General features: G+C 43.4%; 2 protein-coding genes across 2 annotated transcripts; both read left to right on the forward strand.

Annotated features, from left to right (window-relative positions):
• The first annotated feature begins 707 nt into the window (after positions 1-707).
• On the forward strand, positions 708-2986 carry LOC109914616 (heat shock cognate 71 kDa protein-like). Its single transcript, XM_020514227.2, has one exon. The coding sequence runs from the start codon at positions 795-797 to the stop codon at positions 2712-2714; it is 1920 nt and encodes a 639-aa protein (XP_020369816.2). The 5' UTR covers positions 708-794; the 3' UTR covers positions 2715-2986.
• Positions 2987-11458: 8472 nt separating this feature from the next.
• smx5 lies at positions 11459-22474 on the forward strand. Its single transcript, XM_020514229.2, has 5 exons — positions 11459-11611; positions 12096-12163; positions 17758-17788; positions 18645-18704; positions 21274-22474. Exons 1-5 carry the CDS (start codon positions 11609-11611, stop codon positions 21397-21399), a joined length of 288 nt encoding a protein of 95 aa, XP_020369818.1. The 5' UTR covers positions 11459-11608; the 3' UTR covers positions 21400-22474.
• The last annotated feature ends 2476 nt before the right edge of the window (positions 22475-24950 follow it).

Raw genomic sequence — 24950 nt, forward strand, 5'->3', positions numbered from 1 at the left:
CACTGTTATTTTGCAGAAAATGCAAGTGACTTGCTCTGCTACTTCAGAAGCCATTATGAGGTAGGAGTCAAGTGTGGGGACAGCGTTAACATTTCAGACTCTGACTGTCAGGATACTCCCTATCTCTCCCTGAAACAGTTGGAATTTTAAACAAGCCTTTTAGTTTTGGGTGTGGGGGAGTGGAAATGGTACAATTTTTTGGCTGTAATTTGAGAACTCTTTAAACGTTAAACCATAAGTACTCTTCAGGGGACAAAAGTGTAAAACAAAATTCAAATCAGTGATGGTTCCCATGGCAACTAGCAACGGGCAAACGTCAATACATCGCAATAATGGTTTAAACATGATGAACTAGCCCCCAGTCTGTGCCACTTTTAACTGGAGGCCATTTCTTTTGGGCCTAACGGTGGGAATCTAACGGTTCATATTCAATTCAAATTTGAAAGCGTCTCGGCGCCACCTCTAGCACGTGGCAGAAACTTTCCTTAAGCGCCGACGTCACAATCGGCGGATCGCGCCCACGCATTGGTCCCGCCCCCGCCTGACCTAGTCCCGCCGGTCATTGGTCGAACCGTTGCTAAGGTGCGGTGATCTGTCACGGCCATTGGATGACGAGCACGTCAATCCGGCGGTCGGTTCCCACGACGTGCCCGGAGGCTATAAATAAGCCCTAGACGACCGCGGGGTGGCAGAAGAAGACACGAAGAGGTGGAGGTTAGAAACAGAGGGCTAGGGCGTGGTGGTGTGGCCGAGCTATTGCAGCCCAAGGAGGCCGTTTGAGACAGGTTTGATTGATGGCAAGCAGGGGGACAGCCATTGGTATTGACCTGGGCACCACCTACTCCTGTGTCGGGGTCTTCCAGCATGGCAAGGTGGAGATCATCGCCAATGACCAGGGCAACCGCACCACCCCCAGCTACGTGGCCTTCAATGACACCGAGAGGCTCATTGGAGATGCTGCCAAGAACCAGGTAGCTCTGAACCCACCCAACACCATCTTTGATGCCAAGAGACTCATTGGCAGGAAATACAATGACCCAGTTGTCCAGTCCGACATGAAGCACTGGCCCTTCCAGGTGGTGAATGATGCAGGGAAGCCAAAGGTCAAAGTCGAGTACAAGGGTGAAGATAAGACCTTTTACCCTGAGGAAATCTCTTCTATGGTGCTGACCAAGATGAAGGAGATTGCTGAGGCCTACCTAGGCTACACCGTCACTAATGCTGTTATCACAGTACCTGCTTACTTCAATGACTCCCAGCGCCAGGCAACCAAAGATGCTGGTGTGATCGCTGGTCTCAATGTCTTACGGATCATTAATGAGCCAACAGCAGCTGCCATTGCCTATGGCTTAGACAAGAAGGGCAGGGGAGAACGCAATGTTCTCATCTTTGACCTGGGGGGTGGCACCTTTGATGTGTCTATTCTCACCATTGATGATGGTATCTTTGAAGTGAAATCGACGGCAGGTGACACCCACTTGGGTGGAGAGGACTTTGATAACCGCATGGTCAATCACTTCATTGAGGAGTTCAAGCGTAAATACAGAAAGGAGATCAGTGACAACAAGAGGGCAGTGAGGAGGCTGAGGACAGCCTGTGAAAGAGCCAAGAGAACCCTGTCTTCCAGCACACAAGCAAGTGTTGAGATTGACTCTTTGTATGAAGGCATTGATTTCTACACCTCCATCACCAGGGCCCGGTTTGAAGAACTGAATATTGACCTGTTTAGAGGCACTCTGGAACCTGTGGAGAAAGCTCTCAGAGATGCCAAATTGGATAAAGCTCAAGTTAATGATATAGTCCTGGTTGGAGGCTCCACCCGCATCCCCAAGATCCAGAAATTGCTGCAAGATTTCTTCAACGGCAGAGATTTAAATAAGAGCATCAATCCTGATGAGGCCGTGGCCTATGGGGCAGCTGTTCAAGCAGCTATTCTGATGGGGGACAAGTCTGAGAATGTCCAAGATCTACTACTACTGGATGTTACTCCGCTATCATTGGGTCTGGAGACAGCAGGAGGTGTCATGACCACACTCATCAAGCGTAACACCACCATTCCCACCAAGCAGACACAGATCTTCACCACATATTCTGACAGTCAACCCGGTGTTTTGATCCAAGTGTATGAAGGAGAGAGAGCAATGACTAAGGACAACAACCTCTTGGGCAAATTCGACCTCAGTGGGATCCCTCCTGCGCCACGTGGTGTACCACAGATTGAGGTCACCTTTGATATTGATGCAAATGGCATATTGAATGTATCGGCTGTGGACAAGAGCACCGGCAAAGAGAGCAAAATCACCATCACTAATGACAAGGGCAGATTGAGTAAGGAGGAGATTGACAGGATGGTGCAGGAAGCAGAAAGATACAAAGGGCAGGATGATATGCAGCGTGAGAAAATTGCAGCCAAGAATTCCCTAGAGTCATATGCATTCAACATGAAGAGTTCAGTGGAGGAAGAGAAAACGAAAGGCAAGATCAGTGAGGAAGACAAGAACAAAGTCATTGAAAAGTGTAACCAGGCCATATCCTGGCTGGAGGCAAACCAAGCAGCAGAGAAGGAGGACTTTGAGCAGCAATTGAAAGATTTAGAAAAAGTATGCAAGCCCATCATTGCCAAACTCTACCAGGGAGGTATGCCTGAAGGGCCATTCTCAGAACAAGTCAAAAAGGACCCTTCTGGTGGACCAACAATTGAAGAAGTTGATTGAAACTTTAACTGTCTTGAATGTAATATCATTTTCAGTTGGTCTCTCTTCTCCCCCAACCTCCCTGAAATTGCAGCTGTCCTTTAGAATGTCTGGGTGCTTCTGTAAATCCAGTTGATTTGGACAATGTTTGCGTGGTTCGATAAATGATTGCACACATTTCCAATGTTTAGGTGTTTGAATGGTGGCAATTAAACGTGTCAATGGTGATTTTTTCTGCAAACTGTTTCCTGTATGTTTTGTACATTGAGTACTTTATGTTCCTTTAGCTGGTAATGGAGGCAAAGAGCATTCTTAGTGCTTTCTTAGTTTTCTGCACAACTACAAGAATGCACCATATGATTCAGAGATTCAGTCACTTGTCACTAATCCTGAGATGTTAATGTTAGGACAGGTTATACTTGCAGTTAAGCTAGCCAGCTATCTTTTTTGTCATGTAGAACACACGAAGAATTAACCTGAGATGTAGTAGGAATAGTGTTCCCTTACAATAAACAATATAGATTCCACTTTCATATGGGCCATGAAAAGGTGACATTACAAATATTGGCAGCCTTTGCAGACTTAATTTGCATGCAACTACTGGGGAAAATAATCACATCTAAGTATCTTTGTTGGAAAATGCATAATATCCGAGCAGTAGCTATAAATAATAGTTTCTCTCCATGTATGACCAATTTTCAGATGATGTCTTCTGTACTCCACAAAAAAGCTTGTTTAACAATTTGAATTATTTCTCACTCTTAACATGAATGCTAAATTCTATCATATAATATCACTGTAACCTTAGGGTTTATTTTTACTTTGTGATCATGTATTAAACCTGCCTCATTATACGTTACCATACCCAAAATAACTTGATTCTAGTTGGATGTAGAACATATGATTCTAGAAAACTATCCTTGTGGCTTCCTCTGGCAACTTGATTTTCTCAAACTACATGAAATTTAAAGTCACCCGTGATAAACATACTGTCTTTTTTACAGGCTCTTATTTTCTCCCTGATCTATTCTCTGTGCTAAAGAACAGCTTCTGCTAGTGGGTTTGTAGACTACTCCCAGTAGCATCATTTTCCCATTGTTATTTCTTCAGCCTCCACTTATATGGATTCTACAACATGGGTTTCCAAGATCATTTCTTGCTATTTGTACTTATTCCATCTAAACCAATAACAAAGCTATCCCATGGGTCTTCCTGCATGTCTTTTTGAATAATCACATACCCCACTATATAGTTCTCAGCTTTATAAGAACATTTCCATAATGTCTATGAGATCATACTCATTCATCTCTATTTGTGCCATTAATTCATTAATTTTGTTCTCAATACTTAGCAGTATACCTAAAAACAAATGGTGGCTCAGTGGTTAGCACTGCTGCTTCGCAGCCCTAGGGACATGGATTCGATTCCACCCTTGGGCAACTGTCTGTGTGGAGTTTGCACATTCTCCCCATGTCTGTGTGGGTTTCCTCCCACAGTCCAAAGATGTGCAGAATAGGTGGATTGGCCATGCTAAATTGCCCGTAGTGTTCAGGGATGGGTAGCTTAGGTGGGTTATAGGGGGATGGATCTTGATGGGATGCTCCAAGGGTCAGTGTGGACTTGTTGGGCTGAAGGGCCTGTTTTCACACTGTAGGGATTCTATGATTCAAACTCTGTTTGCACACTATAAAATCTTCACTGACTGTTTTATTTTCAGTTTTTTGTAACAGTGCTCCATTGCAATTACTTAAAAAGTTAGTTAAAGCAGAAAGTTTTTTTTAAAAAATTCACCTGTGGGACCTGGGTGTCGCTGGCTGGGCCAACATTTAGTGCCTGCCCTTGACTTAGTGGTGGTGATCTAACTTCTTGAACCACTGCAGTCCACATGCCATAGGCAGACTCTCAATGCCGTTTGGGACAGACTTCCAGGATTTTGACCGAGCAACACTGAAGGAGTGGCAATATATTTCCAAGTCAGGATAGTGAATAGTTCAGAAGTAACTTACAGATGTTGGTGTTCCCATGTATCTACTGCCCTTGTCCTTCTAGATGGTAGCAGTTGTGGGGTTGGCAGGTGCTTTCTAAGGATTTTTGGTGCATTGCTGCAGTGCATCTTGTGATTTTTTTTGTGGCTCTGAGTGCAGGAATTGGGGCATCATGTTATATGAAACATTGATAAGGCCATATTTGGAGTACTGCATATAGTCCTAGTAGTCTTGCAGTGAGAAAGATGTTATTAAATTGGGAAGGGTGCAAAAAAGTTTTGCAAGAATGTTACTGATACTGGAAGATTTGAGTTATAAGGACATGCTGGGACTTTTCTCCCTGGAGCATAGGAGGCTGAGGGACGACCTTATAGAGGTTTATAAAATTGTGAGAGGGCATAGATAAGGTGAATAGCCAAGGTCTTTCCCCCGAGGTAGGGGAGTCCAAAACTAGAGGGCATAGGTTTAAGGTGAGGGAAAATATTTAAAAGAGACCTGAGGGACAAATATTTCACACAGACTTGGTTTGTATGTGGAATGAAATGCCAGACGAAGTGCTAGAGGCAGGTACAATTACAACATTTCAAAGAAATTTGGATAGGTACATAGATAGGAAAGGTTTAGAGGGATATGGGCCAAACTCAGACAAATGGGACTAGTTCAGTTTAGGAAACCTGGTTGGCATGGGTGAATTGGACCGAAGGGTCCATTTCTGTGCTGTATGACTCTATGACTGAATGTGCTGCAAATCAAGTGGGCTACTTTGTGCAGGATGGTGTCACGCTTCCCGAGTGTTGTTGCTGTGTAAATGGGTCCTGGTCACGCTGCAAAGCAGGCTGCACCCGCTAGGAGATTATCTTGTTTTCAGGAAACCTGGACCATTGCAATGCCAATGCCAGTAGTAATAAAATCAAAAAGTGCAGGTGATACCCATCAACGGGTATAGTGGAATTTTGTTGGAATGTTAATAGGCACTTAAAGTTGTTGATTTGTTGATTACATTCTTGATTTAGAAGAACACTGTCAGGATTTTAATCTCTTTGTATTACACTCTTTGTTGCCTTGTTTGAATCTTCGTTGATGAATGCTGTTAAATATTTGTTGTAAAGTTAATGTTGTAGCATTAAAACTGAAAACTTAAAAGCTTTGTTGCTTTAAAAGCATTTTTTCCAATGTAATGTTTTTCTTCACTGCGCTATCATTGTAAGGTTGTTTCAGGATCCTATAGCTCGTACACAACAATTAATGATGAAACTGAATATAGTTGGTTTTGGAAAGCTACGCTGTAGAACTCCTGCAGAGATGTCCTGATGTTAAGATAACTGATCTCTGACAAACACAATTATCTTCCATTGAGATAGGTCAGGTTAAGTGGAGAATTTACTCACTGCTTCCCAATGTCTTTAATTTTGCAAGGGCTTGTTGATGCAGTACACAATTTAATGCTTCCTTGAAGTGAAGGGTAGTCACTCTCATCTCATCTCGGAGGGGAACTCTTTTGTTCATGTTTGGACTAAGGCTGCAGTGAGTTCGGCAGCCAAGTGGTCTTGGCCAACAGATGCGCATTAGTGAGTAGGTTATGTACTGAATAAGTGCTACTTTATCATAGAATAGAATCCCTGCAATGTGGAAGCAGGCCATTGGTCCAACAAGTCCACACTGACCCTCCGAAGTGTATCCCCTATCCTATCCCTGCATTTCCCATGGCTAACCCACCTAGCCTGCATATGCCTCAACACTTTGGGCAATCCACCTAACCTGCATGTCATTGGACTGTGGGAGGAAATCCACGCAGACACGGTAAGAATGTGCAAACTTGACACAGACAGTCGCCCAAGGCTGGAATTGAACCTGGATCCCTGGTGCTGGGAGGCTAACCACTGAGCCACATGCTGCCCTTGATAGCACTGTCAATGACAATTTCCATCATTTTACTCATGATTGATAGTAAATTGATGGGGTGCTAATTGATGGAATTTAATTTTTCTAGATTTTGTCAATAAGAAACAACAGGGTGACTTTTCACATTGTTAGATAAATGGTAGCATTGTAGCTGTACTGGAACCGCTTGAGCAGAGGTACAGCTACTTTTGGAGCACAAGCCTTCACTATGACAGCTGGAATGCTTTCAAAGCCCATGCATTAGGAACTGCATCTAAGTTATAACCACAGAAAAAAATTATACACATCACCTGTGGTCCTTTTGCCAATCACTTTAAAATCAATGTCCTCTGATACTACTCACTTCTGTAAATGGAAACGGTTCTCTCCACTTGCTTCTTCTGGATTCCTCATGATTTTGAACACTTCTTTCAATCTCCTCTCAAACTCCTGTCACCTCAGGGGAACAAAAACAACTTCTCCAATCTTGTCAAATAACCGAAGTCCCTCATCCCTGGAACTAATCTTTTCTGCAGTGTCATTAATGCTTTCCCAATTTCGTAAAATGCCAAGCCAGGAATTATACATCGTATTTCAGTTGAAACCAAAACCGTTTCCTTGCTTTTGTACTCCCTGCCTCTATTTATTAAGCCCACAATCCTATTTGTTTTCTAACCACACTCTCAACCTGCAATGCTACCTTCAATGATTTATGTGCATATACTCCCAGGTCTTTCTTCGTTCACCCCATTAGAATTGTATCCTTTAGTTTGCATTATCTCTCCTCACTCTTCCGATCAAAATGCATCACTCTATGATTCTCTATTTTTGCTGTCACTTAGTTGTTCATTTCTTCAGCTTCTCTATGCACTCTTGAAGTCTGTCACTAAACTTCTCACTGTTTGCTTGCTCTGTGTCATCTGCTAATTTCAACATTGTATCCTTTACACCAAAGACTAGTCAGTGATATATATTAGGATGAAGAAGTCAAAATCATTGGGTAATGCCATTGTTCAACTTCCTGCAGTCTGGAAAAAAAACAGTTCACCAAATTGCTGTGTTACCTGTCAACTTAACCAGTTTCCTATCCATGCTGCCATTGTCCCTTTTAGTTTATGGGTTGCAACTTTGCATGTAACCTTGCTATTTGTCCCTTTGTCAAATGCTGTCTGGAAGTCTATGAACACCACATCCACAGCAATACCCTCATCAACCACTTTCTTACCTTATTTAAAAAGAAACAGATTAATTGACATTTCACCATTAACAAAATCCTGCTGACTTTCCCTAATTTATCCAAGTTAATTTTGTCCCATATTCAAAGTAAGTGTATCTGTGGAATTCTTTACTGTAGAAAGTGGTCAAGGCTGTGTCATTAAATGTATTCAAAGAACAATACAGCACAAGAACAGGCCCTTTGGCCCTCCAGGCCTGTGCCAACACATTTTGCCCTTCCTTACTAAAGACGTCTTCACTTACAGGATCCACATCCCTTTATTTCCTTCCTATTCATGTATCTGTCCAGGTGTTTCTTGAATGCTGCTATTGTATCTGCTTCCACCACCTCCTCTGGCGACACTTTCCAGGAACTCACCACCCTTTGTGTGAAAAACCTGCCTCGCATATCTCTTTTAAACTTCCCCTATCGCCCCTTGAACCTGTGTCCCCTAGTAATTGACCCCTCCACCCTGGGAAGAAGCCCACACTTTCCACTCTACCCATGCCATTCACAATCTGATAAGCTTCTATCAGGTCACCACTCAACCTCTTGCATTCCAGTGAAAACAAACTTAGTCTATCAAACCTTTATTCATAGCTAAAATCCCCCATACCAGGCAACATCCTGGTAAACCTTTTCTGTACCTTCTCCAAAGCATCCATATCCTTCCGGTGGTGTGGTGAACATAACTGTACACAATACTCCAAGTGTGGCCTTTAAATTTCTATAAAGCTGCAGCATAGCTTGCCTATCTTTATACTCAATGCCCCTTCCAATGAAGGCAAGCATGTCATAGGCCTTTATTATTACCTTAGCTACCTGCCCTGCCACCTTCAGTGATCTGTGGACCTGCACACTCAGATCCCTCTGCATACCAATTCCTGAACCTAAAGGTTCTGCCATTCATTGTATAATTTCCACCTGTACTTGACTTTCCAAAGAGCATCGCCTCACGTTTGTCCAGATAAAATTCCATCTGCCATTTTTCTGCCCATGCCTCCAACTGATTTATATCCTGATGTATCCTCTGATGATCCTCCTCACTATTCACAACTCCACCAATCTTTGTATTGTCTGCAAAATTACTAATTGGATCAGCTATTTGTGTAGACCACAAATAGCAGAGGTCCCAGCACTGATCCTTGTTGAGCACCACTAGTCACAATCCTCCATTCCAAAAAGCATCCCTCCACCATTACCCTCTGTCTCCTATGACTGAGGCAGTTCTGTATCCACCTTGTCAGCTCACCCTGATACTATCTGACTTCACCTTTTGTACCAATCTGCCATGAGGGACCTTGTCAAAGGCTTTACTGAAATCCACATGGACAACATCAAACACTCTTTCCCCATCAATCATCTTCATCACCTCCTCAAAAAACTCGATCAAGTTAGTGAAGCATGACCTCCCCTGCAAAACCATGCTGTCTATCGCTAATAAGTCCATTTGCTTCAAAACGCATATAGATCTTGTCCCGGAGTCTTTTCCAATAATTTCCCTACCACTGATGTGAGACTTACAGGCCTGTAATTTCCAGGATTATCCCAGTTACCCTTCTTAAACAATGGCACAACATTGGCTATTCTCCAGTCCTCTGCAACCTCACCTGTGCCCAAAGAGGATACAAAGATATCCTTCAATGCTTTAGCAGTTTGTTCCCTTGCCTCCCTCAAGGCTGAGATAGACAGTATTTAGTCAGTAAGGGAATGAAGGGTTATGGGGGAAAGGTAGAAAAGTAGTTGAGGCTTATCAGATCAACCATGATCGAATTGAATGATGGAGCACCCTTGATGGGTCAAATGGTGTAATTCTACTCCTGCATCTTATGGGGTAAGCCTTGCAATTTTGCTCTCACGTCACCCTTTTTCATGACGAGGATTAGACCTGATTATTGAATACTGATGTTGACTTCCTGCTTAATAAGCTCTTCCTTATCTCCCTAAAAATGCCTGCAGAATCTGAATCCTCGTTTACATCTATGTTGTTGGTACCTATATGAACTATGATCTCCAGCTGGTCAACCCCCATTTCACCACGTTTGCATCTGCCTAGTGACATCCTGCATCCTTACAACAGAAACGCACTCTGACATCCTGGAGTGACATCTGTGGGTGAAAGAAAACATTCTATTCTCTGAACTAAGAATCTTCCACCACTATCGCACATCCTGTCTTCCTCTTTCCCTTGACAGCTGAGTCACATATGATGCCGTGATTTGTCTCACTGTACTTTCCAGGAAATGTATCACTTCAGTGGTATTCTGAATGAAATCCTGGTCAGGCATGAACATAGAACTGCACAGCACAGGAATGGGCCCTTCAGCCCACTATGTTGTGCCAAACATGACACCAAATGAAACTAATCCCTTCCTGCCCTTGGACAATATCCCTCCATTCCTTGTATATTCATGGGCTTATCTAAAAGTCTCTTAATTGCCTCTATTGTATCTGCCTTCACCACCACCACCCCGGCAGTACATTCCACCCCAGCGCAAAATAAACGGATGTGGGATGGGAGGACGATGAGGAAGAATGGGAGTAGAAGATGAGGACAAGAGGGAAGGTCTGCGATAGGCTGGAAGGCAGTAGAAGTCAAATGAAGAAAAGGATGATGGTACATGGGGTACACTAAAATTGGGGTGACAATTAGATATGAAGATGCCAAAGACGTGTGTGGTGAAAGGATATAAATCAGCAACAAATAGCATTTTAAAAAAAGATTTTTAAAGTTACAAAATAGAGTCAAAAGCTATGATCAGAAATTTCTGTGTTGATCTTACAAAGTGCCTAATTGAAAGGTGAGATAGCAAGAACAGCCGATGCTGGAGTCAGAGATAACACAGTGTGGAGCTGGAGGAAGACAACAGGCCAGGCAGCAAAGAAGTAGGAAAGTTGACGTTTCGGGTCAGGACCCTTCTTCAGAAATCCAGAAATTCTGAAGAAGGATCCTGACCAGAAACGTCAACTTTCCTACTCCTCTGATGCTGCCTGGCCTGCTGTGTTCCTCCAGCTCCACACTGCGTTATAATGGAAAGGTGAGTTGCCTAATCTTCAGTTTGCATTCAACCTCACAGGGACAGTGCATTTAATCTCTTCAACCATATCACAGGCATTCTATCTTGTTCTTTCCTCCAATCTCCTCTTGCTCTGCCCCTGTACTTGCATCAAAGTTGTCGCATCTTTAACTTTGTCCAGTACTGGATGAAGAGTCATCAACCCAAATGATTAACTTTGTTTCACTCATTGAGTCATTAAAGGACAGGAGGTGACCATTTTATCCATTTAATCCACGTTAGCTCTCTGTACAGCAGCCTTATCAGTCTGGTTACCCTGGTTTATCCCAGCAGCCCTGCTGGTGTATTTCTCTCAAGTGTTCACACAACTTTTGAGTCAAACTCATACAGCATGGAAACAGATCCTTTGGCCCAACTACAGGGCGACCAGGTTTCCGAAACTGAACTAGTCCTACCTGCCTGCACTTGGACAATATCCCTCCTATCCACGTACCCGTCCAAAAGTCTTCTAAATGTTGTAATTGTAATTGTAATTGTATTCGCCTCCACCACTTCCTCTGGCAGCTCGAACCACATATGCACCACCCTCTGCGCGGGAACGTAGTCCCTCGAATCCCTTTTAAGTCTTTCCCCTCTCACCTTAAACCCAATGTCCGGCCTGCTGAATATTTCCAGCTTCTGGGCAGGCTGGCAGCCCGTCAATCAAACGAAAAGGCGGGAATCGCAGGAACTCTCGCGAGATCGGGCGGTCCGTCCTCGCGCAGGCGCCGCGGGTTTGAACCGGTTTGACTGGGGGTTGCCGCCATTGTCGGTGCCATGGTGAGTGAGAGAGAGTCTCATAGACACCGGGCCCGGGGGGGGGGGGGGGGGGGGGGGGAGAGGGTGTGTCACTCTCTCTCACTGGGTGGGTAGAAGAGAGGGATGGAAGGAAGAGGGGAGAGCTTCACAAGAGATCGGGGGAGGAAGGTGGGGGTGGGGGTGGGGAAGGAGAGACCAGGAGGAAGTGGGGGGGGGAGAGAGAGGGAGAGTAGAAGGAAGGAAGGGGAGAGAGAGAGATGGGGGGAAGGAGGAGGATGGTGAATAAGAGGTGATGTGGAGGGGAGTGGGGTAGATATTCGCCCACTGGCTGTGCTGGTCATGCCCACATCCCTTTTAAAAAATTTTTAAAAAGCAACTTAATGTCATAACCATTTGACTCAGTCAAGTGCAGGAAGTTGTTGAGCTTTGACGTGTTCCAAGTTTTAAATTTAGCTGTTTTGATTGCACAAGAGTTCCTGGGCTCATTCTTTTATCTTTGTTTCAGTTGTTTTATTCGTTTTTCAAATCCCTGGTTGGGAAAGATGTTGTTGTCGAGTTAAAGAATGATCTCAGGTGAGTTCTCCTTGTCCTTGTGTCAGTAGGTTGAAGTGTGGCTGTATAAGTAATGTTATTGGTGAGTGTTATGACTAAGTTCTTCAGTAGCGGTGTTAACTTTTCTTCAAAACAAAAAGGAATATTGCAGTAAATGATGCCTTCATTTATAAGGTGATAAGTGGCCACACATGCAGCCTAAATGTGACTGCTCAGTGGAATACCACATGAGCTTGTTTAAGGTCAGTGTGTTCTTTTTTAACATGTCTAGCTGTCACTCTTATTATAAATGAAGGTCCCTAGTCCAAAGAAAAAATGCATTTGGGAGAAGCTCTTGGGAGTAGTGTTTGAACTGTTGACTGTTCAGAACACTGCGTCTATGTATTTAATTGATTGAAATCAATCCAACCATTCATTACAGTGAACAATTGATGTTAAAGTCCATCAGATTTTGCTTAAAGAGGCAACAAAATCCCACTTGCGGTTTGAAACTGTTTAAAAGTGCATTGAGGTTGTAACTGCACCTACGTGGTTGGATCATGGTCATCAAAAGTGGTGGTCTGTCCCCTTTTGGAAAAGCATATGGTCAATGTAAAGTGGATGAAATATTATCTACCTGTTTACTTTTCTTCACTATTTTGAAGGTAACACATTCACAAGATGGGTGGCTCAGTGGTTAGCAGTGCTGCGTCACAGCACCAGGGAACTGGGTTTAATTCCACCCTCCGGCAACTGTCTGTGGAGTTTGCACGTTCTGCCTGTGTCTGCGTGTTTTCCTCCGAGTGCTCTGGTTTCTCCCCACAGTCCAAAGATGTGCAGGCGAGGTGGATTGGCCATGCTACATTGTCCATTGTGTCCAGGGATGTGCAGGCTGGGTGGGTGAGCCATGGGAAATGCAGGGTTACAGGGATAGGGTGGGGATGGTGGTTGGGCCTGGGACAATACTCTTTGAATGGTCGATGTGGATTCATTGGGCGGAATGGCCTGCTTCCACACTGTTGGGATTCTATGACTCTAAGATGTTTGAACATTTTTGGAGGGTTGGGGGTTGGAGGGTGTAGGCTTGGTGGCCCAAATGGCTTCTTATCCACACTGTAGGGATTCTGTGATTTTCATTTTATTTTACGTGCACCGATATCTGAATAGCAACAAAGCAAATTAACTCCCTGCCAGTAGACAGATGTGACTTTTTAAAGAGAAAATGTAATATCGGACTTTAATAGGTTGAAAACTTCCAAATTGATGGGATGTGAGCAGTGTTGGATAGATCAGCATTTATTGTTTATCCCTAATTGCCCTGGAGTAGGCATGGTGAGTTCATGAGCTGTTGCAGTTCCTGTGGTGTAGGAACACTCCCAATGCTGTTAAGAAGGGAGTTCAAGATTTTTGACCAAGTGACAGCAAGGGCATAGCGATATATTTCCAAATATAGATGGTGAGTAGCTTAGGAATTTGAAGGTTGTGTCTGCTGTCCTTGTCCTTCTAGGTTGTAAAGGTCATATGTTTGAAAGGCTCCTGTGGAGCTTTTGCATCTTGCTGATGGTATACCGTGCGTCAGGAGTGAATGTTGAAGGTGGTGAATGTGGTGCAAGTCAAGTGGGTTACTTTGTCCTGGATGGTGTCGGTTTTGTGTTGTTGGAGCTGCACTCATCCAAGCAAATGGGGTATATTCCATCCTGATTTGTGCCTTGTAGACGGTGGACTGGCTTGGGGGAGTCAGGAGGCAGTTACTTGCTGCAATATTCCTAGCTTCTGACCTGACCTTGTAGTCACAGTATTTATGTGGTTAGTCCAGTTCAATTTCAGGTCACTGATAACCTCCAAAATGTTGATGGGAGTTACATCAAACTGTCTGATAGACGTTAGTGTTCTAGCTGTACAACCACCCCTTAGCTAGAGACATGGTAAGTTCAGGAGCATAAGTCTTCAGTACTATTGCTGAAGTGATGTTAGGGCCCATAGCTGTTGCTTGATACCACATGGTTGAAGAGTGGTATCTATGGTGGTGGGATCTCCAGAGGATGCTGAGGAGGATTGACCATCTATAATAATATCAATAATTATTATTATTGATTATTATTAAGCTGGAGAAGGTTCAAAAGTCATTTACCAGGATGTTGCCGGGTATAGAAGGCTTGAGCTATCAGGAGAGGCTGGATAGGCTGGGACTTTTTTCACTGGAGCATAGGAAGCTGGGAGGTGACCTTATAAAGGTTTATAAAATCATGAGGGGTGTAAGTAAGGTGAATGGCAGGTGTTTTTTTGCTAGGGTGATGGATTTCAAGACAAGGGGTCACATTTTTAAGGTGAGAGGAGAAAAATTTTAAAAAAGACGAGGGGCAAATTTTTTACACAGTGGTTTGTGTGAGGAATCAACTTCCAGGGGAAGTGATGGATGTGTTGAAGTTACAACATTTAAAAGACATTTAAATAAGTACATGAATAAGAACTGGGTCACGTGCAGGCAGTTGGGAGGATATGGGTTACGTGCAGACAGATAGGGCTAGTTTAGTTTAGGATTATATTCAGCATGAATTGGTTGGACTGAAGCATCATTATCCATGCTGTATGACTGTCTTGTTAAAGATTGTTGTAACTTATTGAAGACGGGGATATTTGTGGAGCCCCTGCCTTCAGAGTTGTTTAATTGTCCACCACTATTCACAACTGGATGTGGTAGGATTACAGAACTTAGGTTTGATTCCTTTAGTCTCTCTATTACATGTTGCTTCCATTGTTTGCCATGTGAGTAGTCCTTCACCAGATTGACAACATACTTTTAGGGTAGCACGGTGGCTCAGTGATTAGCATTGCTGCCTCACAGTGCCAGGGACCCGGGTTAGATTCCACGCTTGGCGACTGTCTGTGTGGAGTTTGCACATTCTCCCATGTCTGCGTGGGTTTCCTCCGGGTGCTCCGGTTTCCTCCCACAGTCCAGAGGTGTGCAGGCTAAGGTGGATTGGCCATGCTAAATTACCCCTAGTGTTGAGGGATATGTAGATTAGGTGGGTATAGGGGTAAGGGTCAGGGTGGGATGCTCTGAGGGTCGGTGTGGACTTGTTGGGCCAAAGGGCCTGTTTCCACACTGTTAGGGATTCTATGATCTATGTCTAATACTAGTTCTGGATGTTATCCTTCAGTTTCCTTCCAACCAGGATTGATTTCCTGGCTTGATGTTGTTAGAGTGCGGGCTATGCTGGGCCATGAGATTGCAGATTGTGATTGTATGCAATTCTGTTGCTGATGACTCTCAGTCCCTCATGGAGGCCCAGTGTTGGGCTGCTAAATCTGTTGGAAATCTGTCCCATTCAGCACAGTGGTAGTGTCCCACAGTACAGTAGAGGTCATCTTCACAGTGAATATGGGACTTTGTCTCTGGAAGAACTATGTGGTACCCACTCCTACCAAAACTGTCACGAACAGAAGTGTTTGCAGTGGGCTCCAGTATATCTTTCCCTTTTTGTTCTGTCACCATCTACCACAGGCCTTTAAATCTTGGCCAGCTCAGTCAGTAGTGGTGCTATGGAGTCACTCTTGGCTGTGGCCATGGAAATTCTTGCATATTCTCTGCACTGTGCATCCTCAGAATTGTCTTTGACATGGAAGAATGCTGATCCATTTGATGCAAAAACTTGATGCTATCCAGGACAAAGCAACCAGCCCTTCACCAATACTCAGTACATGAGTGGGTACCTTCTAAGAAATCCACTGCAGAAATTCACCAACGATCCTTTAGACAGCGCCTTCTAAACCTTCACCATCTAGAATGACACGGGCAGCAGATATGTGGGAAAACCATGACCTGCAAGTTCCCCTCCAAGCCCCTAATTTTGACTTGGAAATATATTGCCGTTCCTTCGGTATCGCTGGGTCAAAATCCTGAAACTGCCTCCCTAGTGGCATTGTAGGGCTACCTACAGCACATGGACTGCAGCGGTTCGAGAAGTTAGTTTGCCACCTCAGGACAAATAGGATCAGACAATAAAAGTTGGTCTTGGCAGTACAATGAAAACAAACTACTCTGGATGCTGGCCATCTGAGATTAAAAACAAATTGCTGGAGAAACTCAAGTCTGGCAGCACCTATGGAGAGAGAAACAGTTAATGTTACAGAAGGCTGTCGATAAAGTCCCACATAAGAGTTTAGCCTGCGAAACTAAAGCATGTGGGATTGGAGATCATGTATGAAACAGAACTGGTTGGCAGGAAGAGAACAGTGTAGGAATAACTGGGTTTTTTTCAGAGTGGCAGGCAGTGACTGGTGGACCACTGCAGGGATCAGTGCTTGAACTCCAGCTATTCACAATATATTGACGAATTAGATGAGGAAACTACATGTCATATCTCCAGGTTCGCTGATGAGACAAAGCTCAGTGAGAGGGTTTGCTGTGAGGAAATGCTCTGTGTCCAGAGAAGATCCAGTTTGTTTTGGACAAGTTCAGTAAGTGTGCAAATAAATGGCAGATGCTGAATAATATGGATAAATATGAGGTTATCCACTCGGGGAAAACAGACAGTCAGATTATTATTTGATAGATTAGAAAAAGAAAATTGTACAACAAGCCCTGAGTGTCCTTGTGCACCAGTTGCTGAAAGTAGGCATGCAGGTGCTGATGAAGGCAAAATGTTGACCTTGATGGCAAGAAGATTTGAGTATAGGTGCAGGGAGTCTTGCTGTAACTATACAGGGCGTTGTTAAGACCGTTCCTGGAGTAGTGTATGCAGTTCTGGCCTTCTCCTTATCTGAGGAAGGATGCTTTAGCTATTGAGAGAGCGCAAAGAAGTTTCAACAGACTGACTATAAAGGATCAGGGTTAGGCCTTTTAGGACATTGAGAAATTTCTTCACCCAGAGAGTGGTGAGCCTTTAAACTTCTCTGTTACATGAAACTGTTGAGGTTAAAAACATTGAGGACTTTCAAGAAAGATGTAGATATAGTTCATAGGACTAATGGTATTAAAAGTATCAACGGTTATGGGGAGAAAGGGGGAACAGCGTAGTGAGTTGGATGATCAGCCATGATCATTTTGAATGGCAGAGCAATCTCAAGGCCTATTTTTCCTATTTTCTATGTTCGAGTCCAATGTGACTCGTCTTTGGAGCTGGTTTCATCAGTGCTTGCATCGCTTGTTTCAATAAGAAAAGTTGTCACTGACCTGCAACGTGAATTGTCTTTGTATCCCCTTCTGCCTGACCTGAGCATTCCCAGCCTTTCCTGACTTCACCTTTGTGCAGATGGTATTTGGCTGTGACTGACTGACTGCGTGTTCTTTTGATAAGTTTGAGTTGCCTGTATAGCACTTGGTTTTAATTAATGGGACTTTGGTCTACAGGCCGTTAATGTAAGACGGTCCTTTGTTAATCCAGTGTGGAATCTGGGAGAAACTACTTCCTTACTGCCCAGAGTATGATTAGCATGTGGACCTTACTGTGACAGGGAGGTGGCTTCTGAGGGCAGGCGCGCTCTGTTGGACTAATTGAGCTGAATGACTTGTGCTGTGAATATTTTTAAGTCTGAGGATGGGAAGCTGTGTGCTGTACGTTTGGAAAGAATGATGATGCCTAAACTCTAATGCAAACATACTAATATATTATTTTCCTCCCATTTACTTTTAGTATCTGTGGAACGCTGCACTCAGTTGATCAGGTGAGGGTTGCATGTTTTGGCAGTGAATTAACACTAAGGTGTAGCTTCATTGAACTTCAAAGCTGTGTGGAACAACCTTCAAGCTACAAATCAGGGCGAGCATTGAGCGTGTGACTATTTATTCCCTTGAATTTGATGCTTAATTCCAACCAGGATTTAACCTCTCTTTCCCAAAAAGCCTTTTTTTTTAAAGGAAACGTTTAATCCACTGTGTGCTACTGACCATCTCTTCAAACGTATACTCGTGTTCGCTTGGGAGGGAAGCATTGTCCAGGTTGCAGATCTTTGTTACTGGTTCCTGCGATGACTTGCCCTGTCACCCTGTCGAAAGTGGGTTTGAAATCTCTGGGGTTTAGAATGAGATAGAAATATACAAGATTCTGAAGGGGTTTGACAGGGTGGACACTCACTGGTTGTTTCCTCTTTACTGGGGATCTTTGAATACAGGTGCTATGGTTTCAGGATATGTCTGATCACTTACCACTGCGATGAGAAATGGCTTCACTCAAGGGCTTTAAATCAGTGGGATTCTCTGCCCCAGAGGATAATCCTTGTCAAACGTTTTGAAATGTTGGGGGAATCAAGGGATCTGGGGTGTGTGTGGGAAGGTGGAGTTGAATTGATGATCAGCCATGATCTTATTGAGCATACTTGGCAGATCATATGGTGTGCTTCTCCAGGTTATGATTTCCATGAGTACTGTGAAAGCATTATTTACTGAACCTCTCTGAAAGTTGAGCATGATCTGAGCATTGGGCTGAATGGCCTATTCCTGTGCCAGAAGTATTTCAGTCTCCCTGAATGATCTGGAAGTGATATTTTGCAGGACGTTTTCATTGTCTCCTTATCCTTTCAGTATTTGAACATCAAGCTGACAGACATAAGTGTCACTGACCCAGAGAAGTATCCACACATGGTGAGTGCTGTGCATAATTGTTGAGCCTCCTGTAGGAATTGTATTCTAATAAACGTTCGCTCCGGTGGTCTGAAACAAGCTGACAACAAAATGGGGTAAATGATGGGTGGGACTGAGGGTCTTTCTCCTGATTTCTGACTCACAAGGACATTGGTAGTTGCCCTTCAGGGGTCAGTGATAGTAGTATCTCCTCATTTGGAAGGATGATACCAAACTGAGGAATTTAGCATTAACTCTGCAATGGATGAGCGATAGCCATAATGCTGCAAGAATATTCAGTTTTCTTCTGTCTAACAGATTTTTACAAGTGTTATTTTACTGGGATAGTACAACTATTTGAGTTGTATAGACATTTATTAATATTCTTTAATTATAAGGTAGTTGCAAAGTAATCCAAAAGAGAATGAGAAACCTCTCTACCCAGAGGCTGATTAGAACATTTAACTGGTGTTCCTGCGTACCTGCAGTCCTTGTCCTTCCCAGTAGAAGAAATCATGTGGGATTTTGAAGGGGCTTTTTACAGAGCCTGATTTGAGTTGTTTTAGTACATCTAGTTTGGCACACAGTCTTGCCAATCTGCGCTGGCAGCTGGGGAGTGAATGTTTCAGGTAGTGGGTGAGGTGCTGACCATCTAGGTTGTTTTTGACCTTGGATTTCATAATCCTCTGGGGAAGTGCAGTGTATTCAATCACACTGCTGACTTGTGCCTTGTAGATTGTAGACAGGCTTGGGAGGCAGGAGGTGAACTACTTTTCTTCAGAATTCTCGACTTCTTGTAGCCACAGTATTTATACAGACAGCTGAGTTCAGCTTCTGGTTCATGGTAACTCCTGCAGGGTGCAGATCGTGTGGGGTTCAACATGATAATGCCATTGAATATCAAGGGGCGGTGGTTAGATTCTCTCTTGTTTAAGAGCACAGAGGTGTTACAGTGCAGAAGGAGCCCACTCAACCCATTGTGTCTGCACCAGATTTTCATTGTCTGGTATGTGTATGGTATGTATGTTAATTCCCTCTTGTCAGACCAAGCCTGAATGTTGTCCAGGTCTTGCTACATATGAACATGTACCGGTTCAGTATCCGAGGAGCCATGGATCATGCTGAACATTGTGCAATCATCAGTGGTCAGTCCTACTTCTGATCTAATTGTGGCAGAAAGCTGACTTGCAGTTGAAGGTGGTTGGACCTAGGGCACTATCCTGAGGAACTCCTACCATGATGATCTCGGACAGAGACGGTCAACCTCCGACAATCACAGCCATCTTCCTTTGTGATAGGTATGACTGCAGCCAGCAGAGTTGCCCCACCTGATTCCCTGGTCTCCTGTTTTGCGAAATCTCCTTGATGCTGCACTAGGTCTGATGTTGGGTTGATGCATGGCAACTAACATTTGTGCTACACAAGTGCCAGTCAATGACCCTCTCCAACAAAAAAGAATCTAACCATTGCCATGACATTCAAAGGCATTATCATCACTGAATTCCCCCTCTATCAGCATCCTAGAGGTTACAATTGACCAGAAACCGAACTGGGCAGGCCATGTAAGTACTCTTGATGAATTAAGAAATTGAGAGCTCATCTCAGTAATGGTTATCCTGACAACCATCCTCATTTTGTTGCAAAAATACCCTTTTGTTTCACTACTGGGGAAAGAAACCTCTTGTCCATGTGTGGTCTGACCCGAATGTGATTCCAGACCCACAGCAACGTTGCTAGCTTTTCGCTGCCCCCTAATGACTGAGCAAGCCAGTTAATTCAACGGCAATTAGGGCCATGGGCAAAAAATGCTGACCTTGCCAGTGATGTCCACACCCCACGAAGGGGACAATTCCAGCCTCGGGCGACTGTCTATGTGCAGTTTACACATTCTCTTACCTGTGTGGGCTTCCTCCGGGTGCTCTGGTTTCCTCCCACTGACCAAAGATGTGCAGATTAGGTGGATTAGCCATGGGAAATGCAGGGATAGGGTGAGGGTTTGAGTCTGGGTCTGATACTCTTCAGAGAGTCGGTGTGGACTTGGTGGGCCAAATGGCCTGTTCCCACACTGTAGGGATTCTACAATGATACTAAAGAGATTAGGATACTGTGGAGGCACACTCTATGGTAAAAGAAAGTGGGTAAATACTTGGAGGCCAAGAAGACAGTCAGGGCAAAAGAAAGAGGTGGATCTGTATAGTATCTTTAACATTGAAAAGCCTCTGAAAGTTGCAGAGATTTAGGAGAAATGAGCCCTACTGTCAGTGTCTTGTTATTGAAATGGCTTTTATTTCCTTTAAATGATCATTGAACAATAGTATAGACCTCTAGTTTTGCTTGGGGGAAAAAACATTTAGTCAAAACTTTTTATCTTGCATTCTTCAAGGCAATTTCTAAGAAATATCAACTCAGTGAGTTGATTTAAGTCCCGTATGAGGGGAGATTCCTGATTTCGATTCTACATCTGTATTCCTTGCAAACTGTCTCTGAGTGCCTTGCAGAAAGCTTTGGGAACTGTGTCTCTATTTAAGTAATCCAACTGATTGTTTGCACTACACTTACCAGCATTAATGCCGAATATTCTTCCATCCAGCTCTCTGTGAAGAACTGCTTTATCCGAGGCTCGGTAGTGCGTTATGTACAACTCCCAGCTGATGAGGTGGACACGCAGTTGCTGCAGGATGCAGCAAGGAAAGAAGCAATGCAGCAGAAGCAGTGAAATTGAACTGCAGTGTGGACACTATCGGGAAGCAGAGGGGATGGAATGCATGAGTATGGGAATTTACACTGAAACTCAGCTGCCAAATACCAAACCATAAACCTAAATTTCACCAAATTTCTGTTTACACATCATTGACTGTAAATTGGTTATGTTTATTTCTCTTTCTCAACTGAGGTGTCAGGTAGGTTAAGCCTTGTCTCAACCACTTTACATGTCCACAGGAAGGACACAGTTGTGTTTTTCCCTCTCTTTCTACCTCTGCCCCATTGCACAGTGACATAGCTGAGTTTGGATGGCAGTGGTTTCCAGTGCTGTCCTTTTAATCCCTGATGAATCAGGAGAGTGCATCATTTCCTACGTGTCAATTTCAACTACCTGTCCCCGAATACCGGTGTGACCAATGTAAATTTCTTTCTTTTTGATTTTCGTCTCTTAAAATTGTTTGGAATTGTTTTGTTTTTGCAATCCATTTGGAAATACGCATTTTTGATCCCTTTTGAACTTGCGTCAAACTTAAAGAATGATGTGATTTGTGTCATAGTTTTCCAAAATTGTGCTCAGCAGCTAAATTGAGATATTACTAAATATCTCACCTGTTTTACAGTTTAACAGGTAGCTGAGAGTCTTGTGCCCATTCTGAGGCTTGTTTGTTAGCTGAAATGCAGGACCAGAGATCCATACATGGGGTATCTGTGCTGGACGAAACTGACCAATTAGCAGAGTTGCAGGCAGGGTAGGATCTTGTTTTGGTTGTTTGCAGATGGTCTAGGCTCAACTTTGGAAATAATCTTACTTTGTGACTAATACTTGGTGCATTGCAAAGTGCACCTTTAACTCCTTTTCCTGTTTGTTTACTCCTTAAACAGTGCATTGGAGATGAGTGAACTTTAAGTAAATCAGTTTGTCTGACTGGAGGTACAGTTTTTTTTAAAAAGAATTACTAATCTGGTATTTTTGTTACAAAGAAAGTTCAAATGTTTTTGATTTTGTACTGTACAGCTGGAAGACCACTGTTTTTGAAGTATTGTGATGTGGCATCACTGTAAAATTAAAATAAAATTTCTGTAACAGATTTTGTTTTTTGTTGAATTCTTAACCCTTTCAACTGCATTAAATTAATAATCCTCATGGGGAAAGTGTAATGCCAGAAATAACTGACGAGTTCACTCTTTGTAACTTTTGCTTTTACTTTAACATCAATCTGATTTGACCCAAATTATATGTGAATTGAGGCAAATGATGCATCACAACGAAATGTAAATTTCACTTTAAGTAGTTGATATAACCAACATATGTCTGATGTAACCACAGACATTTGAATCATTCCCCTGCATAAATGTGGCACTATGTAGCTGTACTCTTCCACAGAACGTTGTTCTTTATTCATGCAAACTAGGCCTGGACTCTGATTCAATAAGAGCTCTCATCTTTGTGAAAGATCTTTTATTTCGTTATCTCCTTTTATTATTTTGGTCTGTGGACTAAAAAGAGAGATGCTTCTTTAAACCGAGGAGATTTGTGTAAAGATATGCTTGCTGTTTTGAAAATCCTGTTTACTAGAGTAGAATGTTACCTTTTGCCAGAATAGTGAGAGGAAAGGCACACAGAATGGAGCTGGTTGGTTCTAAACGAGGGGACAATTGCTTGACAAGTGCTTTGATCTGGTTCTGTGGGAGCAGTGTAGCAGAAATGTCTAGCTTGCAAAGTGCGAGCATCAAAAATTTCTGTCTTGTATGGGGTTGTAACAAAAAAATCCCTTTTTCAACTAGGTGGCTTCCTGTCATTTTGAGTGCTGTAGTGGTAACATCACTGGCCTAGACTTCTGGATTAATAGTCCAATGTTTTGAGGACCTGGGTTCAAATCCCACTACAGCATTTGAATTTTAAGAAAATCTGGAATAAAGAGCGATGTGTGAACAGTGTCGATTTTCGTAAAAACACATCTGATTCACTAATGCCCTTTGGGGAAGGAAGTGTGCTGTCCTTACCTAGTCTGGCCTAGACCCACAGCAATGTGGTAGACATTGTCAGGGCAGTAACTAGTGGAACCCATATCCTGTAAATAAAAAAAAACGCTCTAGATTGATTATTCAAAGAGTAATGTAAGGTCCCTGTTGTACGTTTAATATTCTTTACACCAGAGGAGAAAAGCAGACTGCAAGTGCTTGTATAGTATATATTTTTTACAAAAGGACAGACCAAAATAGGAGACAACACAGTGTGGAGCTGGAGGCACACAGCAGGCCAGGTAACATCAGAGGAGCAGGAATGTTGACGTTTTGGGTTGTGACTCTTTAGAAATTGGGAGGGCAAAGGGAGCTGGGAAATAGAGGAGGGGTGGGGCTGGGAAGGTAGGTGGGATGGTGATCGGTGAGTGCAGGCCGGGAGTGGTGAGGATTAGTCAGTGAGGTTGAAGGGGCAGATAGGAGGGACAGAAGATGGACAGGTTGTGTCAGGTCAAGAAGGCAGGGATGAGAGGGAGGGCTGGATGTGGGACGAGGCTGGGGGTGGGGAGATTTTAAAAGTGGTGAATTCTTTTTCAGCCACATCTCTTTTCTCAGTACCTGCCTAAACATGGAATGCACAAGTTTTAAAACTTTTTAAGAGCTGTAAAGAGGCTTCAGTGATTTGGACAGATACACTGATAAGTGTGAAGTTGTTTTTCCTACTGAATGGGCAATGGCAAGTATGATTTTAATGTTGATAGATTGGGAAAGGTCAATGTCCATAGGGACCTACCTGGATGTCCTTGGACACTGGTCACTAAAAACAAGCAGTTAGGAAAGTAAATGCTGTGCTGTACTATATTGCAAAGGGATTTGGGTACAGGAGTAAGGAAGTCTTATTGCTACTTCGTATGAGTGATTGCAGAAAAATGAAATGGTGTTCCCTTGGTGTGTTTGACTATTTGGTTCGAAACCTACGGTTTTGGAGATCCAAGACCAGAAGCCACATCTAGCACACCTTCATCGTAGCATTAATAACTGCAGAATTGCTGACTCCAAAGGTCAAGGCCCTCATTGTTCACTTTGCTGATGAGAAACATGTGCCCAAGATGAGCCAGGTTGCACTGGGTGTTTCAACAACGTCCACATGTCAGCGATTATTGGGTTCAATCCAGGGTTTATAGGGGAATGCAATGACAGAATGGAAATCCTACGACTTTGCATGGACGGCTGTTTACTGTGCTAAACGATGCCTGTTGGGATAGCTGTCGGTGTATTTCTCCAGCATTGCAGCATTTGCACTTCCCTTAACGCTCAAAGAAAGTCAGAGCAAGTGACTTTGTATCAGGTTTACTGTGAGCACGCAGTTTGCCAAACTTTCAATTTGATCATCCTGCAGCAACTCCATCAGGTTGACATTTGTCATGTGAATCGTTCTGCACAATTGTAAGTGAGTGCTGACTTGCCGTTGTTGAGAATTGAAATCCATTTTTAATTGCATGATGGGAGGCATTTCTGTAACTGGCCTGTGACTCGGGGAAGAAGTTTTGACGTACGTAGTGTCAACATGACCTTCCACCCTTTCCCACTGCTAGTCTGTTC

This window comes from Rhincodon typus, chromosome 35 (assembly GCF_021869965.1).
Source record: "Rhincodon typus isolate 14 chromosome 35, sRhiTyp1.1, whole genome shotgun sequence".
NCBI lineage: Eukaryota > Metazoa > Chordata > Chondrichthyes > Orectolobiformes > Rhincodontidae > Rhincodon > Rhincodon typus.